Source organism: Colius striatus, chromosome 3, assembly GCF_028858725.1.
Source record: "Colius striatus isolate bColStr4 chromosome 3, bColStr4.1.hap1, whole genome shotgun sequence".
NCBI classification, from domain to species: Eukaryota; Metazoa; Chordata; class Aves; order Coliiformes; family Coliidae; genus Colius; species Colius striatus.
The window spans coordinates 20,694,587-20,708,065 of record NC_084761.1 but is presented as its reverse complement, the minus strand read 5'-3'; the positions used below and the strand labels follow the sequence as shown (position 1 = coordinate 20,708,065).

The 13,479-nt window shown below is 43.4% G+C and overlaps 1 protein-coding gene across 3 annotated transcripts in view; it reads left to right on the top strand.

The window, feature by feature from the left end:
- The window catches only part of SLC4A4 (solute carrier family 4 member 4), a 246,237-nt gene that overhangs the window by 92,302 nt on the left and 140,456 nt on the right, over nucleotides 1-13,479 (top strand). For all 3 annotated transcript variants that reach the window (XM_061994177.1, XM_061994176.1, XM_061994178.1), the window contains one exon: nucleotides 10,998-11,177. In XM_061994177.1, coding sequence (XP_061850161.1) covers nucleotides 10,998-11,177 — 180 coding nt within the window. The remainder of the gene's footprint in view (nucleotides 1-10,997; nucleotides 11,178-13,479) is intronic.

Here is a 13,479-nt window from a genome sequence, read left to right as displayed (position 1 = left end):
TAAGCTGCCTGGCACTGTGCAAACCCAAGGCATCAAGATGGTGTTTTACGTAGACCTCTGCCTGTCATGTTGCAGTTATACAACTTGTTTTTGTTGTTAAGCTGTGCCCAGCCTTTGTTGCTTTGGACAATGTGCTATTCCATGCAGTCACTGCTGGTGATGAGGAATTCATGTTCTCAGAAGACCTTGGTGTTTGCTTCAGACTTTAGAGTGCAGATCTCAGTGGCATGCCTTGGTAAAGCAGCAGCCAGCCTCTGGTACCTACAAAGCAGTTTGAGGTTTTTTTCTCCTGAAATGAGGACAGCGCTTGGATGCCATAGTCATTATACCACAGCTCTGACAGATATTGGAGAGTGGTCTAAAACCTCTCTACATTTATGAACTGGATAGTGCAAAATACAGCTTGGTATTCATTTAGTCAGCCTTGGTAATTATTGAGATGGAAATACTGAAAATAAGGACAAGGTTTTCCACCAAGATGGGCTATTTTGGGTGGTCATTGGGGCATTTTGGAAGGGGACATAGTTTTAAAGGAACTGTGGTCAATGCTTGAGGCAGATGCCAGAAAATCCAAAAGTACCATTCTTCTGAACAACTTGGCCTAAAACTTCAATCAAGCATTCCAGAATGACTCCCCTCCCCTGTTCCCCAGAGCTGTGCATTCTTAGTCTTCTGTTTCTTTCTATGATATCCAAACACTACTGGGCAGATTAGATCAGATCACAGCAGGACAGGTTTGGTGGCTTCTGTAACCTCTCATGGCTCCAACAAGGAGAGAAAGAAAAGCAGCTTATGGGGTTGTGGATAAGAGTCTCACAAGAGTCTCTTATATAAAACTCAGTGAAAATACCCCAAACACATGTTTGTTGTTCTGTCTAAATAACATCCACTGATTAGTTCATTGCCAGCTTCCTTATATTTTCCTGTCATGGTGCATTGCCTTGTAGCTTTCATCAACATGTGTCTTCTGGGCTTCATGTTCTGATGAATCTAGAAATTCTCAGTGTGACTGACTTGGTCTGCTCATTCGAAACAAACAGGATTTGCAGGATCTTCAACAAGTCAAATGAAGACTTCATACCATTTTTTTGTTTTCTTCTCTTGTTTAGATATTCCTGACTTGACTTTATGTGAGCTCCATCTTTTAGAGCCACTCCATTCTTCAGGGTACAGTGCTAACTCACCTTTTAAACATGCTTCTCTGGAGTAGCCTCTGAATCTTGTTAGGAATTTGGCAGTTCAAGTCTGAGTCATTGATGAGTAGTGAGTGAGTGTATGCTTGACATTGAGAAGTGCAAACTTTAGACAGATGGCTAGGAAGGCATTCCTTTTGGCTAACTATAGTGTTTTTACATGGGAACCTTTCAAAGACTGCAGAGGTCACTTTACATAAAGATTAAACTGACCTTTTGAAGATACTGAAGCTCTAGGAGCCTGATGTTATGAAAGAAGAGACGAAAGTCACTGTTCAACGTGCTGTATTCCCCTACATAGCTTGTAGTGATTTTAGTGAAGGACTGCATTTTAATATATGAAGTGCAGCAATACAAATACATAAAATAGTCTTTGGACAAGTTCCCTGCTCTGTTAAGTAACTGCATCTTCACTGCTTGTGCTAGGTCCTCTCTTTCATCTTAGCCATCAATTTGGTGTTCTTTTGTCAGAGCTGGCAGACTTGGAGAGAGCAGTCTTACTGCTGATCTTGTCCCATCATATTTCATCTGTCAGTTGCGTAGTAGCTTGGGTTTTGTCTCTCTTGGAGCCCCTGTTTCCTCTTTCACCCTTTGCTGCATTTCTCTCATGGCAGGCACTTCTGATGGCATTTATTAGGTTGTGAACCCCCTACTCACCCTTATCATTGTCCTTTCACTTAATGGGTTCACAATGACATTTTTTTTTGGCCAACAGCCACATACCATGGAAGAACTAGTTTATTACATACTACCATTGTTTTAAGGGCCCTATGCGTGAAAGCCTTCCTGGTCTCAGGGTTTTTTCAGCTAACTGATTAGAGCCTTGTGCTACGTTATTCCAGTCTTTGCCATACAGACATCATTTCTTCTGCTTCTCCCCCCCAGTCTCTTAGCTCACACTCTTTAGCCAACTCCAGGCATCCACCTGCTGTTGCTGGTCCTGTGGTACTCAGGCCCTCAAAGGACCTTGTGTTCCCTTCATGGAAACTTCTTGTGGAGAGGTAATTTTATGCCCAGTTAAGACAGACATACATGTTCCTATGCTATTCAAGTCATTACTGACACAAAAAGAGCCAAGTCTTTTCCAGTTGTGTGGGCTGTCCTCTCTCTGGAGGGAAATGCATCTTCTCTGTTGTTCTGCTACTTCATGGGGCTATTTTGCTGTGAGGAATGGGAGGGATTTGGATCTGATTTTTCTTCAACTGGTATGCTAACTTGTTTAGATTTCACCCAGATTTCACCAAAAGGCTCAGTGAATCTTCTGCTATTTACCTGACGTATGAGTTTTTACTTACGATAGATGCTCACCAAGTTGTTCTATCACTTTCCCTCCTAAACTGGACAGGGGAGAGATAAATATGTATCATAATAAATAAGATAGAGAGATAAATAAGTATCATGGGCAAAACAGACTCAACTTGGGGAGAAATGGTTTGATTTTATTAATAAACAATCAAAAAAGTGTAGGGAAAATGAGAAGTAAAACTGAATCTTAAAACACCACCCCTCTTTCTTCCCAGGACTACTCTTCCTCCCCTCCCAGCAGTGCAGGAGATGAGGGGTGGGGGTTGTGAGGTCAGTTCATTACAGATGGACTTTACTCCTGCTTCTTCTCAGGGGGGGACCTCCTCACATTTCCCACTGCTACAGTGTGGAGTGCCTTCCCACTAGAGACAGTCCCTCATGAACTCCAGTGTGGGTCCTTCCCATGGGCTACAGTCCCTCATGAACTGCTCCAGCATGGGGCCTCCCACGGGGGCAGCTCCTCACACCCTGCCCCAACGTGGGTCACCCACTGGGAGAACAGCCCTTCAGGCACTGACTGCTCCAGCCTGAGTCCCTCACAGGGTCACAAATCCTGACAGCAAACCTGCTCTGGTGTGGGCTCCTCTTTCCACGGACTCCCAGCTCCTGCCAGGAACTTGCTCCAGGGTGAGCTTCCCACGGAGTCACAGCCTCCTTCAGGCACCCACCTGCTCCAGTGTAGGGTCCTCCTGGGGCTGCATGTGGCCTATGCTTTCATCTGTGTGGAAATTAATACTCTTTGTGATCAGTCCTGGGAATTTTTTAGGTGAAATAACAGTGTTTATATAGGAGGAACTGAGAGTAATTTCAATTCCATTAAATCCATTAAAAGGATTGTCCTGCAAGGTGGAGTTGGTCAGGGTGGAGGGCATGCACCTGTTCCTCTACTAGCATCAGCACCTGTAACCATTTTAAAATCCCATAGAGTTAAGGGCACTCGGCACGTGACGACATGGCCTTTTGTTCTTATTTCTTGAGCTGATTTGAAACTAAGCAGGGCTTAGTTTGGGACTTGCTTAGTGCTACTTTTAGTATCTCTCCTTTAAAATGGATCATCCCTGTGATTTATTTGTCCTTCTGGGCTATCAGCTTTTAATGTAATTTATTTCCTTTGATTCTCACACAAAACAAGAAGCACCCTTCTGCTTCCACCCTGGGTTTGAAAAGTGGCCACTAAAAGCTGCGCTAGGCTGGCTGTAATCCCAGTGATGTGTTGGCTAGTGCCACATCTTGCTGCATGCCTGGAGGTATGCCAACACCTCCTTGGCTACAAAGGTGTGCTGTACCATCTTCTGCTGACCAAGCACATGGCGGGCTGCATTGCCTGCCCATCTCATGTGACTTGAGAGCTGTGGTAGGTGCAGATTCCTAAGTGTTAGACATCACTATGGAACAAGTTCTCAAAGAGCTAGTAACTTGTTAGTGGTAGGAGTGAAAGCTTTGAGCTTCTGGGATATTTCAGAAGCCACATCAATAAGTAGAGCTTCCATGCCCTGAGGATATGCAATGTTTCAACGCCACCCAGGTATCCATACCATCCATGATAGCTATGCTGCGGAAATGGACAGAGAAGGGCACACCTTTACTTGCTAGTATCTTATTATAGATCAGCCATGACCCAAAGAAAATGGTTGGAGCATCCTGAGTGAAGCCTTTTGTTTGGATGGCCTGAAATATCTGCCCCAGTCTTCTTTGAGAGCCTGGGTACATGTGGCTGCCCATGGCAGCAGGTATAAGTGCCAGAGCTTGTGGAGTACTTGACTGTGTGGATATGTCCGCGTGAGCCTGTCCAAGCCTGATGAGGTTCAGCATGACTCTCCCAGCTCTTTGGAAAGGACCCTTGAAAGTAAAAACAAGGGCCGGGTGAAAACTGATAATTTTCATTGCTTTATAAATCTATAATGTTAGGTTTTGATCTCATTTCCTTCTAAAGTGCTAGTCAGAGATTCTTTATGGGCTTGTCTGACCAGACTCGTAAGTCTCAACAGCCCTGGTCATGTGGAAGAGATTTCTTCTTAGATATTACGCACCAGACAGACTTTATCCTTTGATCCTGAAACTTTCAGGTCCTTTCTCCAAGTTTTGGTTTTGCTAAGCAAAAGCCATCACACCGTCATCATTTTCTTAGAAGAGTTTGTGCTTAAAAATGGAAAGGATCGTAAATCAGATCTCTCTCTGCTTGTTCATTTGGCTATAGATATCTGGAATGAAAAAAAGACTTCAGTTTTACACAGTCTCAGGCTTAAAGTTTGCACTGGATCATGTACTAATATTGCAGAAAGCTGTAGACTCCACTCAGTATGCAGATGAAACCAGAGACCTCTAGCATGAAAAGTACCACCTCAGATAATCTAATCCTGTCTGATGACCTACCTTTTTTTCCCTAAGACAGGTTTTCTGGTAGTACTCTACCATGGCCACCGATCCTCTATTACATGAATGTCTTGAGATATACAATATAAAAGTCTTTGTGGAAAGACTTATGGCAGGATAAAGCTCCCCCAAATCACCTAAATTAAAAATTCATGAGAAACCTGAGCTCTGTAACTCTCCATGAGTGCGTCACACATCGGGTCTATATGGTTCTGTGTGCTGCTTCTGGGACGGATTGGGTTCTTACCAAGGATGTGGTGGGAAGTGCTAATGCTCTTCAAAGCACGTGTGATTCCAGAACAAGTGCTGGGAAACAATACTTGAGCTATGGATTTCTCTCTATAGAGATGGTTTCTGTTGTTTGCTACCTGTGTTGTAGCCTGAATAGATCCACATGTTTGAACAATATAGATGGTTTGTGTTTCACAGGCATTGGGACATGCAATTCAGGGCTGACACAATTGCACGGAGAGTAAATAATTCCCCTGATCCCAGCATATTTCTCATGCAAGTGGCTCCCAAGGTCTCTTCATCACATATATTTAGCCAGATCCTCAGCTGACAATGTCAGGCTTGTCCTGATTCTTTCTCAGCTGCATTGCCCCTCTCTTAGCAGTGGGCAGGGCAGACACTTGGTACATGCACTACATGTACACCCTGCTTCTTGGTCTCTGAACAGCTGCTATCTTTCCTCCTTGGGCAGAAAGGGATCCTCAGCCACTGCAAAAACACCTAGACAGAGTGATGGGTATAGAGGTATAGGAACGCTTGTGTGTGATGCAGGTCCTGGCTTTTTCTCCTGATAAACCCTGATAAAATTTCTTGCAAACCTCAATGTGTGATGGGAAATGAGCACCTGAAAGGAGACCAGGATTGTGCAGGTAGGAGATGGTCAGGCTAGGCTAACACACAAATTTGGCTACATAAACCCCCACAAGAAACTAATGGGTAGCTTAAACTTTACCAGGTAAGACAACCTCAGATTTGCAGATTTCTTACTGTTTTTCTTTTTCAGTACACTTTTTACCCTCCTATGTTTACATTTCTTTAACCCCCATATTTCCTTAAATGGACTAAGTTGGTAAAGAAATAGCATGACGTTGCACTGAGGCAGTATGCTTGGCGGCCAGACTCGTTGAGGCAGGATGTCTGGAGCTGCTTGCTTTTGTTCATGCTGTCAGAGAGCTGCTGGGGTCAGCACATGAACTTGTGTGGCGTGCACATGAGATTCAGATAGTTTCATTCCCAGGACATCAACAAGACCATGCTTGGCCAGAATGGATGAGAGATGAACAGATATACTTGCAGGCAGGGAGGGAACTTAAATTTGGTCATACGTGAGTGGGTTTTCACTAGTAAAGCTGACTCAGGAAGTCTTCTGTGCCCAAACTAAATCTGGACTCTGAATCATGAGCTGCTATTCATTAATAGCTCTTAATAAAGCAAAAGATGTGGTTTCAACCAAAATGTTTCCAGGGGGGAAAAAACACCTCTCTGAAGATAACTACTTCTTGCTCTATTAATAATCAGATGAAATGATTTTCCTTGGAATTTGGTGCACAGCAAAGTTTCTCCTTAGGCACAAGAAGCTAACTTCAAAAACTTTAGCCACAGCAGGTGTAAGTTCAAGGAAACCATGACCCACCACTGTCCTCTGGAATAGAAAAGTTGCCACTTTGACCTGCAGGTCTTGCTGTGTATCTTACCTACAGGTTGTTAGTGTTGTGAAATACATGCCTCTGGTCAGCCAAAACAGCTTTAAAAATTAATGAGGTGCACACAGAGGCTAATCGTTTTCCTGGGGGAGAGCAGGGAGCACAAAGGGAGCAGCCCCCAAGAAAGGCTGGGCTGCAATTGCAAGTGGCAATTGGCCCATGCCAGGTGTAGAAGAGAAAGTTACATGTGAGCGGGACCTGGATTACCAGAAGTTTAGTGCTCAGCTCTGTATTTCCATCCTCCACCAAAGCTCAGGATCATAGTGTGGTGCATGTGTGTCACGTTACATTTATCAGGCATTACCATTTGTAGTCAAGGGTTCTCATGGGAAAGGCTCTGTTACCCCAGTGAGTAGGAAGTGTCTCAGAAACACAGTGCATTGAGAGTATGTGTCAATTGTTTCCTTCCAGGCGCTTTGGGAAGGGAGCCTAGAAGTTTATCTCAGCATTGGCAACAATAAAAACAGAGGCCAAGTACTTGAAGTATGCAGAAAAGGAAAATGTCTTGCTTGGCCTCCCTGAACAGACTGGGAGGAGGCAGGGGGAAGACAAAAAACAACGTTAAGTAAGTCTCTCCTTTGCAGAATAGGGAAAAGCAGCTAAGTAATGCAGATGCTTGCCTGCATATATACGTTGTTTCATATTACCAAAATTTGTCCTGTGCACATGTGCTCAAAAGATTAAAGAGATTGTCCAGTTCTGTTGGCAGCATATTAAAGTATTAAGACTACAGGCTTACTATGATGTGTTTCTGTTATCAAGCTGACCACAGAATTAAAGTGATTCAATGGAGGACCTTGTTTTTATACAGATACTGAAGTCTCCCTGTCCTTTTACATCTGGCTTTTGGATGCTATCTTGGCCATACAAATCCCTTGGGAATGGCTATCACTTCACTGTCCATCCTGAAGCCACTCCTACTCTACAGCTCCTGCTTATGCTCAGATGAGGTTTGCTCTGCTCTGTCCCTGTGCAGCCTTTATGCCATCTGCTATGTTAAAGATAATGTTTCTACTTGCTGGAATACCCTTCCTGCTTTCCATTGACATGCTAGAGCTAAATCCTATCTTCAGGTGTTCAGCTCAAAGGTCTTGCTGCAGATATCTTCAGCTTTGACACTGTGGGTCTGCCCGTCCCCTCTGTGGTATGAGTCCATTCCTCAAATATCATGGTGCTGAACACTCTAGGCTGAAGGCAGCAGACACAGGTGCCTTTTCTTCCATCACTATTGTGCTGCCTCATTTTGGACCTTGCTTAATCCTGGATTTCTGCTTCTTTTTTTTGTCCTGCTCCTTGAGGTGGCAAGTTAGTAGTGTCTGGTACTGCAGCAGACAGTTGTGCGACTGACTGTGTCTGGCAGCAGCAGGAGATGTGCAGGTCGGGGTGAACTTCTAATAGTCTCAGCCTAGATAATATTGGCTAAAAAGTATCTATAACTTCACTGCTCTCAGTGAAGAGATTTCCACCAACGCTTTACAGCTGTTAGCATGTGTCTTAGGATGACTTTTTTGCTGAGAGGGTTGTTAAATACTGGCACAGGCTGCCCAGGTGGAGTCCCCATCCCTGGAGATATTGCAAAGCTGTGTAAGTGAGGTACTGAGAAACGTGCTTGGACTTGATGAGCTTAAAGGTCTTTTCCAATCAAAACGATTTTATGATTTTGATGCCACTGTGTCTCTGTGTATCTCTTTTATTTGGTTAGTATGGTTTTCTGCATAGTTACAGCTTGAGCATACTGTAGTGCTCTAGCCCCCAGAATGATGATGTGATCCGTTTCAGGGCCATGGCCAGCACTGCTGTGCTGTCCTGTCTGTGAATGAGAAGGGAATTTCTTTATAAGCCTCTGCTTTCTATTACAATTTCCTCATAACAGATTGGAGCCAAAATGTGTCACACAGTGTCAGTCTGGGGATGAACATGGTTTCTTCAAGTGATTGTTCTGGATAATAATTTTGTTTCTTTTCATTTTGTCAGTTTTTGGGAAGTAAGAGTGCAGTATTCAAAACGCCTTTTTCAGGCGCATGCCTTGAAAAGTTTCATTTGTCCCCTGTATTTGCCTTTCAAAGGAGCTACTGCTGGAGACCTGTATACCTCAAATAGTCTTGCTGGGCTTTAGAGCATGTATGTAGATGGCTATGAGAGACAGTGCAACGTGCGTAGGGCATGAGCTATTTTCATAAGCTTCTGGCCCCATCCTTTCATACAGGTCATCATTCTGTTATTTGCAAAGCCCTTGGGGAGCTCAGCTATTTTAAAGTTGCTATCAAGGAGAGCCATTCCGGTCAAGACCTTGGATGCTTTCAGTATGAAAATTCACCTGCAAAAAAAAGGGGAAGCACGCTCCAGACTTCACAGCTGATCTCAAGTGTGTGAAATTTGAAATGCCAAGTGCAGGGTCATTTTTCATTGAAAATTTGTTTTGTTATGGAAATTGGGTATTTTGTGCCTCAGTTTTCAGTTGCTCAGTGTCAAAGTCAAATTTATTGAATGAGACTCATCTTTAACAGTGAAGTTAATCACTGACTGCAGTCTCTGGCTTTGTGCTGGCATTTTCAAAGCAGCTTCCCGTGTCTTGCAAGTAGGTGGTTCAACTGGAGCCTTGTAAAGCTGCTGAAAGGCAAACGGTACTAATAGACGCAGCTGGGACGTGACAGGAGAGAGCAGTGAACACTGTAATGAGTGAGGTGGGCTGCTGCCAAGTGCCAGCTTTCTCTCTAATTTCTCTCAAGTCATGAGAAAATTGTCTCATCAACAGAAGCCTGACTTCTGTACTCACTTGATTTAATTTTTATTCATGAGCAAAATGGAGTATTGCTGGTGCAAAAGAGAGGTGGATGCAGCTTGGAGCAGGACGGAGAGGTGTTGCAGAGTTCTCTGTCCAGGAACACAGAAGCACATCTTGTCTGGCTTCAAGACCTCGTCACCATTGTCTTCTTGGGTGCCCACCCAATTGACAGATGTTCCCATGGTTTCAGGAGTGATGTAATTTCACTTTATGGAGTGTGTTTGGGATGAATATTTTCTGTGGCAGTTATCTGTAGGTTCTGGAGCTAGGGGTATCTTACCTTTGCCTCCTGCTTAAAGCCAGAGCAGTCACAGAGGCTGGGATCCAAAGGCTGCTCTTTGGGGAGCTTGTACCAAATGAGTTGGGATGGGACAATGCCACAGGATGGAATGCAGCTCTCCAAAAGCTGCAGCCTCTGCCTATGCCTGAATATGTCATCTGTTACACTTGCATGGAGTTTTAATAGCCATGCATTCATGTAAGGTTTAAGCATTCGCTAAGAATAGATGGATGTGAGGTGACTGAGGCAATGACTCTGCAGAGGGACAGCTCTGCAGAAATGCTTCACTGTGAGCAGGAGTAAATGACTGTACCTGCAGATAAATACATTTATGCTTACGTGCGTTTGTGTCTCATCCATTCAGATAAATGTACTTCAGTCAGTAACAAGGCATGTGTATTTATCTGGAACTCTGCTTGGCTACACTGGGACATGAGTGGGGAAAACAAAGTTGATCAGAAGTATAGAATACAGCTGTCATCTATCAGGGTTGAAATCTGAAGGAACTGTTTTTAAAGCTTACAGTAAAATGTCTCAATTGAAGACATGTAAATATTTCCTGCAAGCACAAGGAAAGATATTTATCCCATGTTGGTAGAAGTGCAGAAAGCCTTGAAAAGAAAACATTTTAATCAAACTCATCAAAAAGACATAACAGTTGGCAAATGTTAAATGCTTCAGTTTGAAACGAAAATCTGTATGAAAGGGAAAAAGCATGTGAAATTTGGCACTTAACTCTCTTGTTACTTAATTTTTACTTTGGAAAGTGTCAAGTACTTAGTAGTTTACAGTAACTTCTGTCAGTAGTCCTTCCACATCTGCTGTGTTACAATAATACCCTCGCAGTACTTTGACACTTGTTATACAATGGATTACATAGTCAAGTGATGTAAGTTTTGTTGCTCTAAGCTCTTCAATTAAGCTGGATCTGTTTGCACAAGGTAGGTGTTAAGTCCAGCCAATGTATTTGGTAAAACAAGTGGAAACATTAATGTAGAATGTTTTTGAAGAGCAACGTATTCGATATTGCAAAGCGAGCTTGATGGCCTTCTGTGGTTTCTATTTTTATTTTTAAATGAGTCACAAGGACAGGATAATTGTCAGAGAGTCTGCACTGGCATGCACTCTCAGAAACGATTCTACCAAAAAATACTGTTCCAAACGATAGCTAAACAGCTCCTAGCTCATGTCTGGAGACGGGAAACATAGTACTAATTAATGTTAGGCCAGCAATGAAGGATACTTTGCCTGCCTGTTGGAATGAAATACAGCATGAACTGTACTGGCCAGCGATGCACAAACTGTATGCAACTGAAGTGACTATTTGCTGTGCTTGTGTTCTCTAGGTCACCACACTATTTATATTGGGGTCCATGTACCGAAGAGCTACAGGAGAAGGAGGCGTCATAGAAGAAGACCTGGGCACAAAGAAAAGAAAGAAAAGGAGAAAATCTCTGAGAACTACTCTGACAAATCAGATGTAGAAAATGCTGATGAGACAAGCAGCAGCATCCTTAAACCACTCAGTAAGTACTGGTTTCAGTTGTCGCTCACTACAATGGTCTGTTGTCTGGTGATCTGATCACGGAAGAGAAAACTGGAACCACGAAAACGGTCATCTTGTGTTGCAGGGTCAGAGCAGCCTTAATCAATTGCTGTCGAATGGTTGCTGTGGCTTGGGAAAGGCACAGGCTGGAGCCTGTGTATCACCTGAGTTTGATCCTGAGCTCATGTCAGCCAGAGGCAGACCAAATTTTAGATAGCAATTTAACATTATGTATAAAAAGATAGGAAGGAAACACAAAGACTGAGTTAGGTGCCTAGACAGATCTATTGCAGCTTCTGCCCTGGCTCTCAAGATGTGTATCCTATCTAGAAGTCAAGCACCCTGTGGTTTTGGGTAGAAACAACCTCATAGGAGCAGGCTGATAAAAAACACTAATGTCCTTGCTGTGAGAAACACGGCTGTGAGAAACATGGTCACTTGGGATTTGGCTTCGTTCTATCAATGACTTGTCATGTTAGTAAGTTCTAGTAAGGAACTAGAACACATCTTAGTTCTGCAAACAAAAGAAGATGAAAATGTAGCATTACTGTGTGTTGGAGGATCTGTAAGAGTTGAATATCTGAACTTTGTTAGACAGATAAGGTCCATTTTGGATGCTTTGTAACTCCACTCATGGATGGTTGCAGTTTCAGTCAAGAACTTGTTTGTAAGTTGGGGAAAATGCTTCCTATGCGAGAAAAGAGCAAACAAGGGTTATACAACCTGATCTTTGTTTGAAGAAAGAGGTGAATTTTTGATTTTGAAATTACATTGCTGGAGAGTTGCTTCAAATACAGTAACATGTGATCAGATCAGTCGTGTCTTACAGCCCAGGGCCTGTGACTTTCAGTCAGGTAGGTGCTTTGGAGATCAGCAACTGAAGAGGAATTCAAGTCACCAAGTCCATTTGTTGCTCATAACTGTAGTTCCCCAGCTGTCCCAAGGAAGTTTTCTTGTGAACACTCAGAACCCAGGAGCTGGGTTTATGCCGAAAGACATAATTACCTGTCTTCAAGAGCTCTGGATATTTGAAGTTTTAATTTTTGTATTTACATGTCTGTTCTTCTTTGGTGTGCCGGTGACCAGACCTGTAGAAATTTGGTTTTGGCTTCTGTATGTATCAATATCCTGGGGGAATTGTTTCCACTAATTGTGGAAATTTTCTGTTTGTGCCCATGATTGTGCCCTGTTTTTTCTATCAGATTTTGATTTTCTGCCTTTCATCTTGTTCATCACTCTTTCTGTCTTGTGTCGTTTGAGATGGGATTAATGGTATTTTTTCCTCTCTTGCTTCTGCAGGTTGGTGTGTTCTTGCCTACTCTGCATGTTATTCATTCATCTATCTCTATCTGAGAATTTTCCCATAGTCTTTTCCACTCTGACCTCTTTGCTTGATGTATTTCTGGAGTGGGATCACTTAAATACCACACAGTATTCCTGTTGTCCCATGCAATAGCATAAATACTACATCATTTGTAACTTTTTCTGTATTGTTCCCCCTCTCATGTGTCCAGATACTTTACCAGGGACTTGCCATTTGTGCTGGTGGCCAGATCTTTTTACGAGCTGGCACAGTTGATTTAGAATCCTGTAAAGGATAGGAGTAGTTCAGATTACTCTCTTGCATTTCCAAACATTGAATTACACATTGCCTCATATCCCCAGGGATATTTTTTTCCTTCTGAAATTTTTGTCTTCATAGCTGACCTGAATTATTTGTTTCCTACACTTTTTTTGCTTGCTGAAAACCTTTCTTCTCTAGTACTGTGTATGCAGTAATGCCAGGCTTCCTTCAGGCTGACGGACCCCAACTCTCTCAGCCTTTCCCAGCAGCAGAGGTGCTCCAGCCCTCTGATCATCTTCTTGGCCTCCTCACCTAAATAGGTCCATGTTCTTCTTATGTTGTGGGCCCCATATCTGGCTGCAGCACTGCAGGTGGAGTCTTACCAGAGCAGAATAGAGCAGCCTTCTGATGCAGCCCAGGATGCGGATGGCATTCTGGGATGCAAGTGCATGTTCCTGGCTCATACTCAGTTTTTCCTCCACCAACATCCCCCAGTCCTCCTCCTCAGGACTGCCCTCAGTCCACTTAACCCTCAGCCTGTATTTGTGCTCAGGACTGCCCCATGCCATGTGCAGGACCTTAAACTTGGCCTTGTTAAACTTCCTGAGGTTTGCATGGGCACACCTCTCTAGCCTGTCCAGGTCCCTCTGGATGCCATCCCTTCCCTCCAGTGTGTCAAGTACACCACACAGCTGGGGGTCATTGGCAGCTTTGCTGA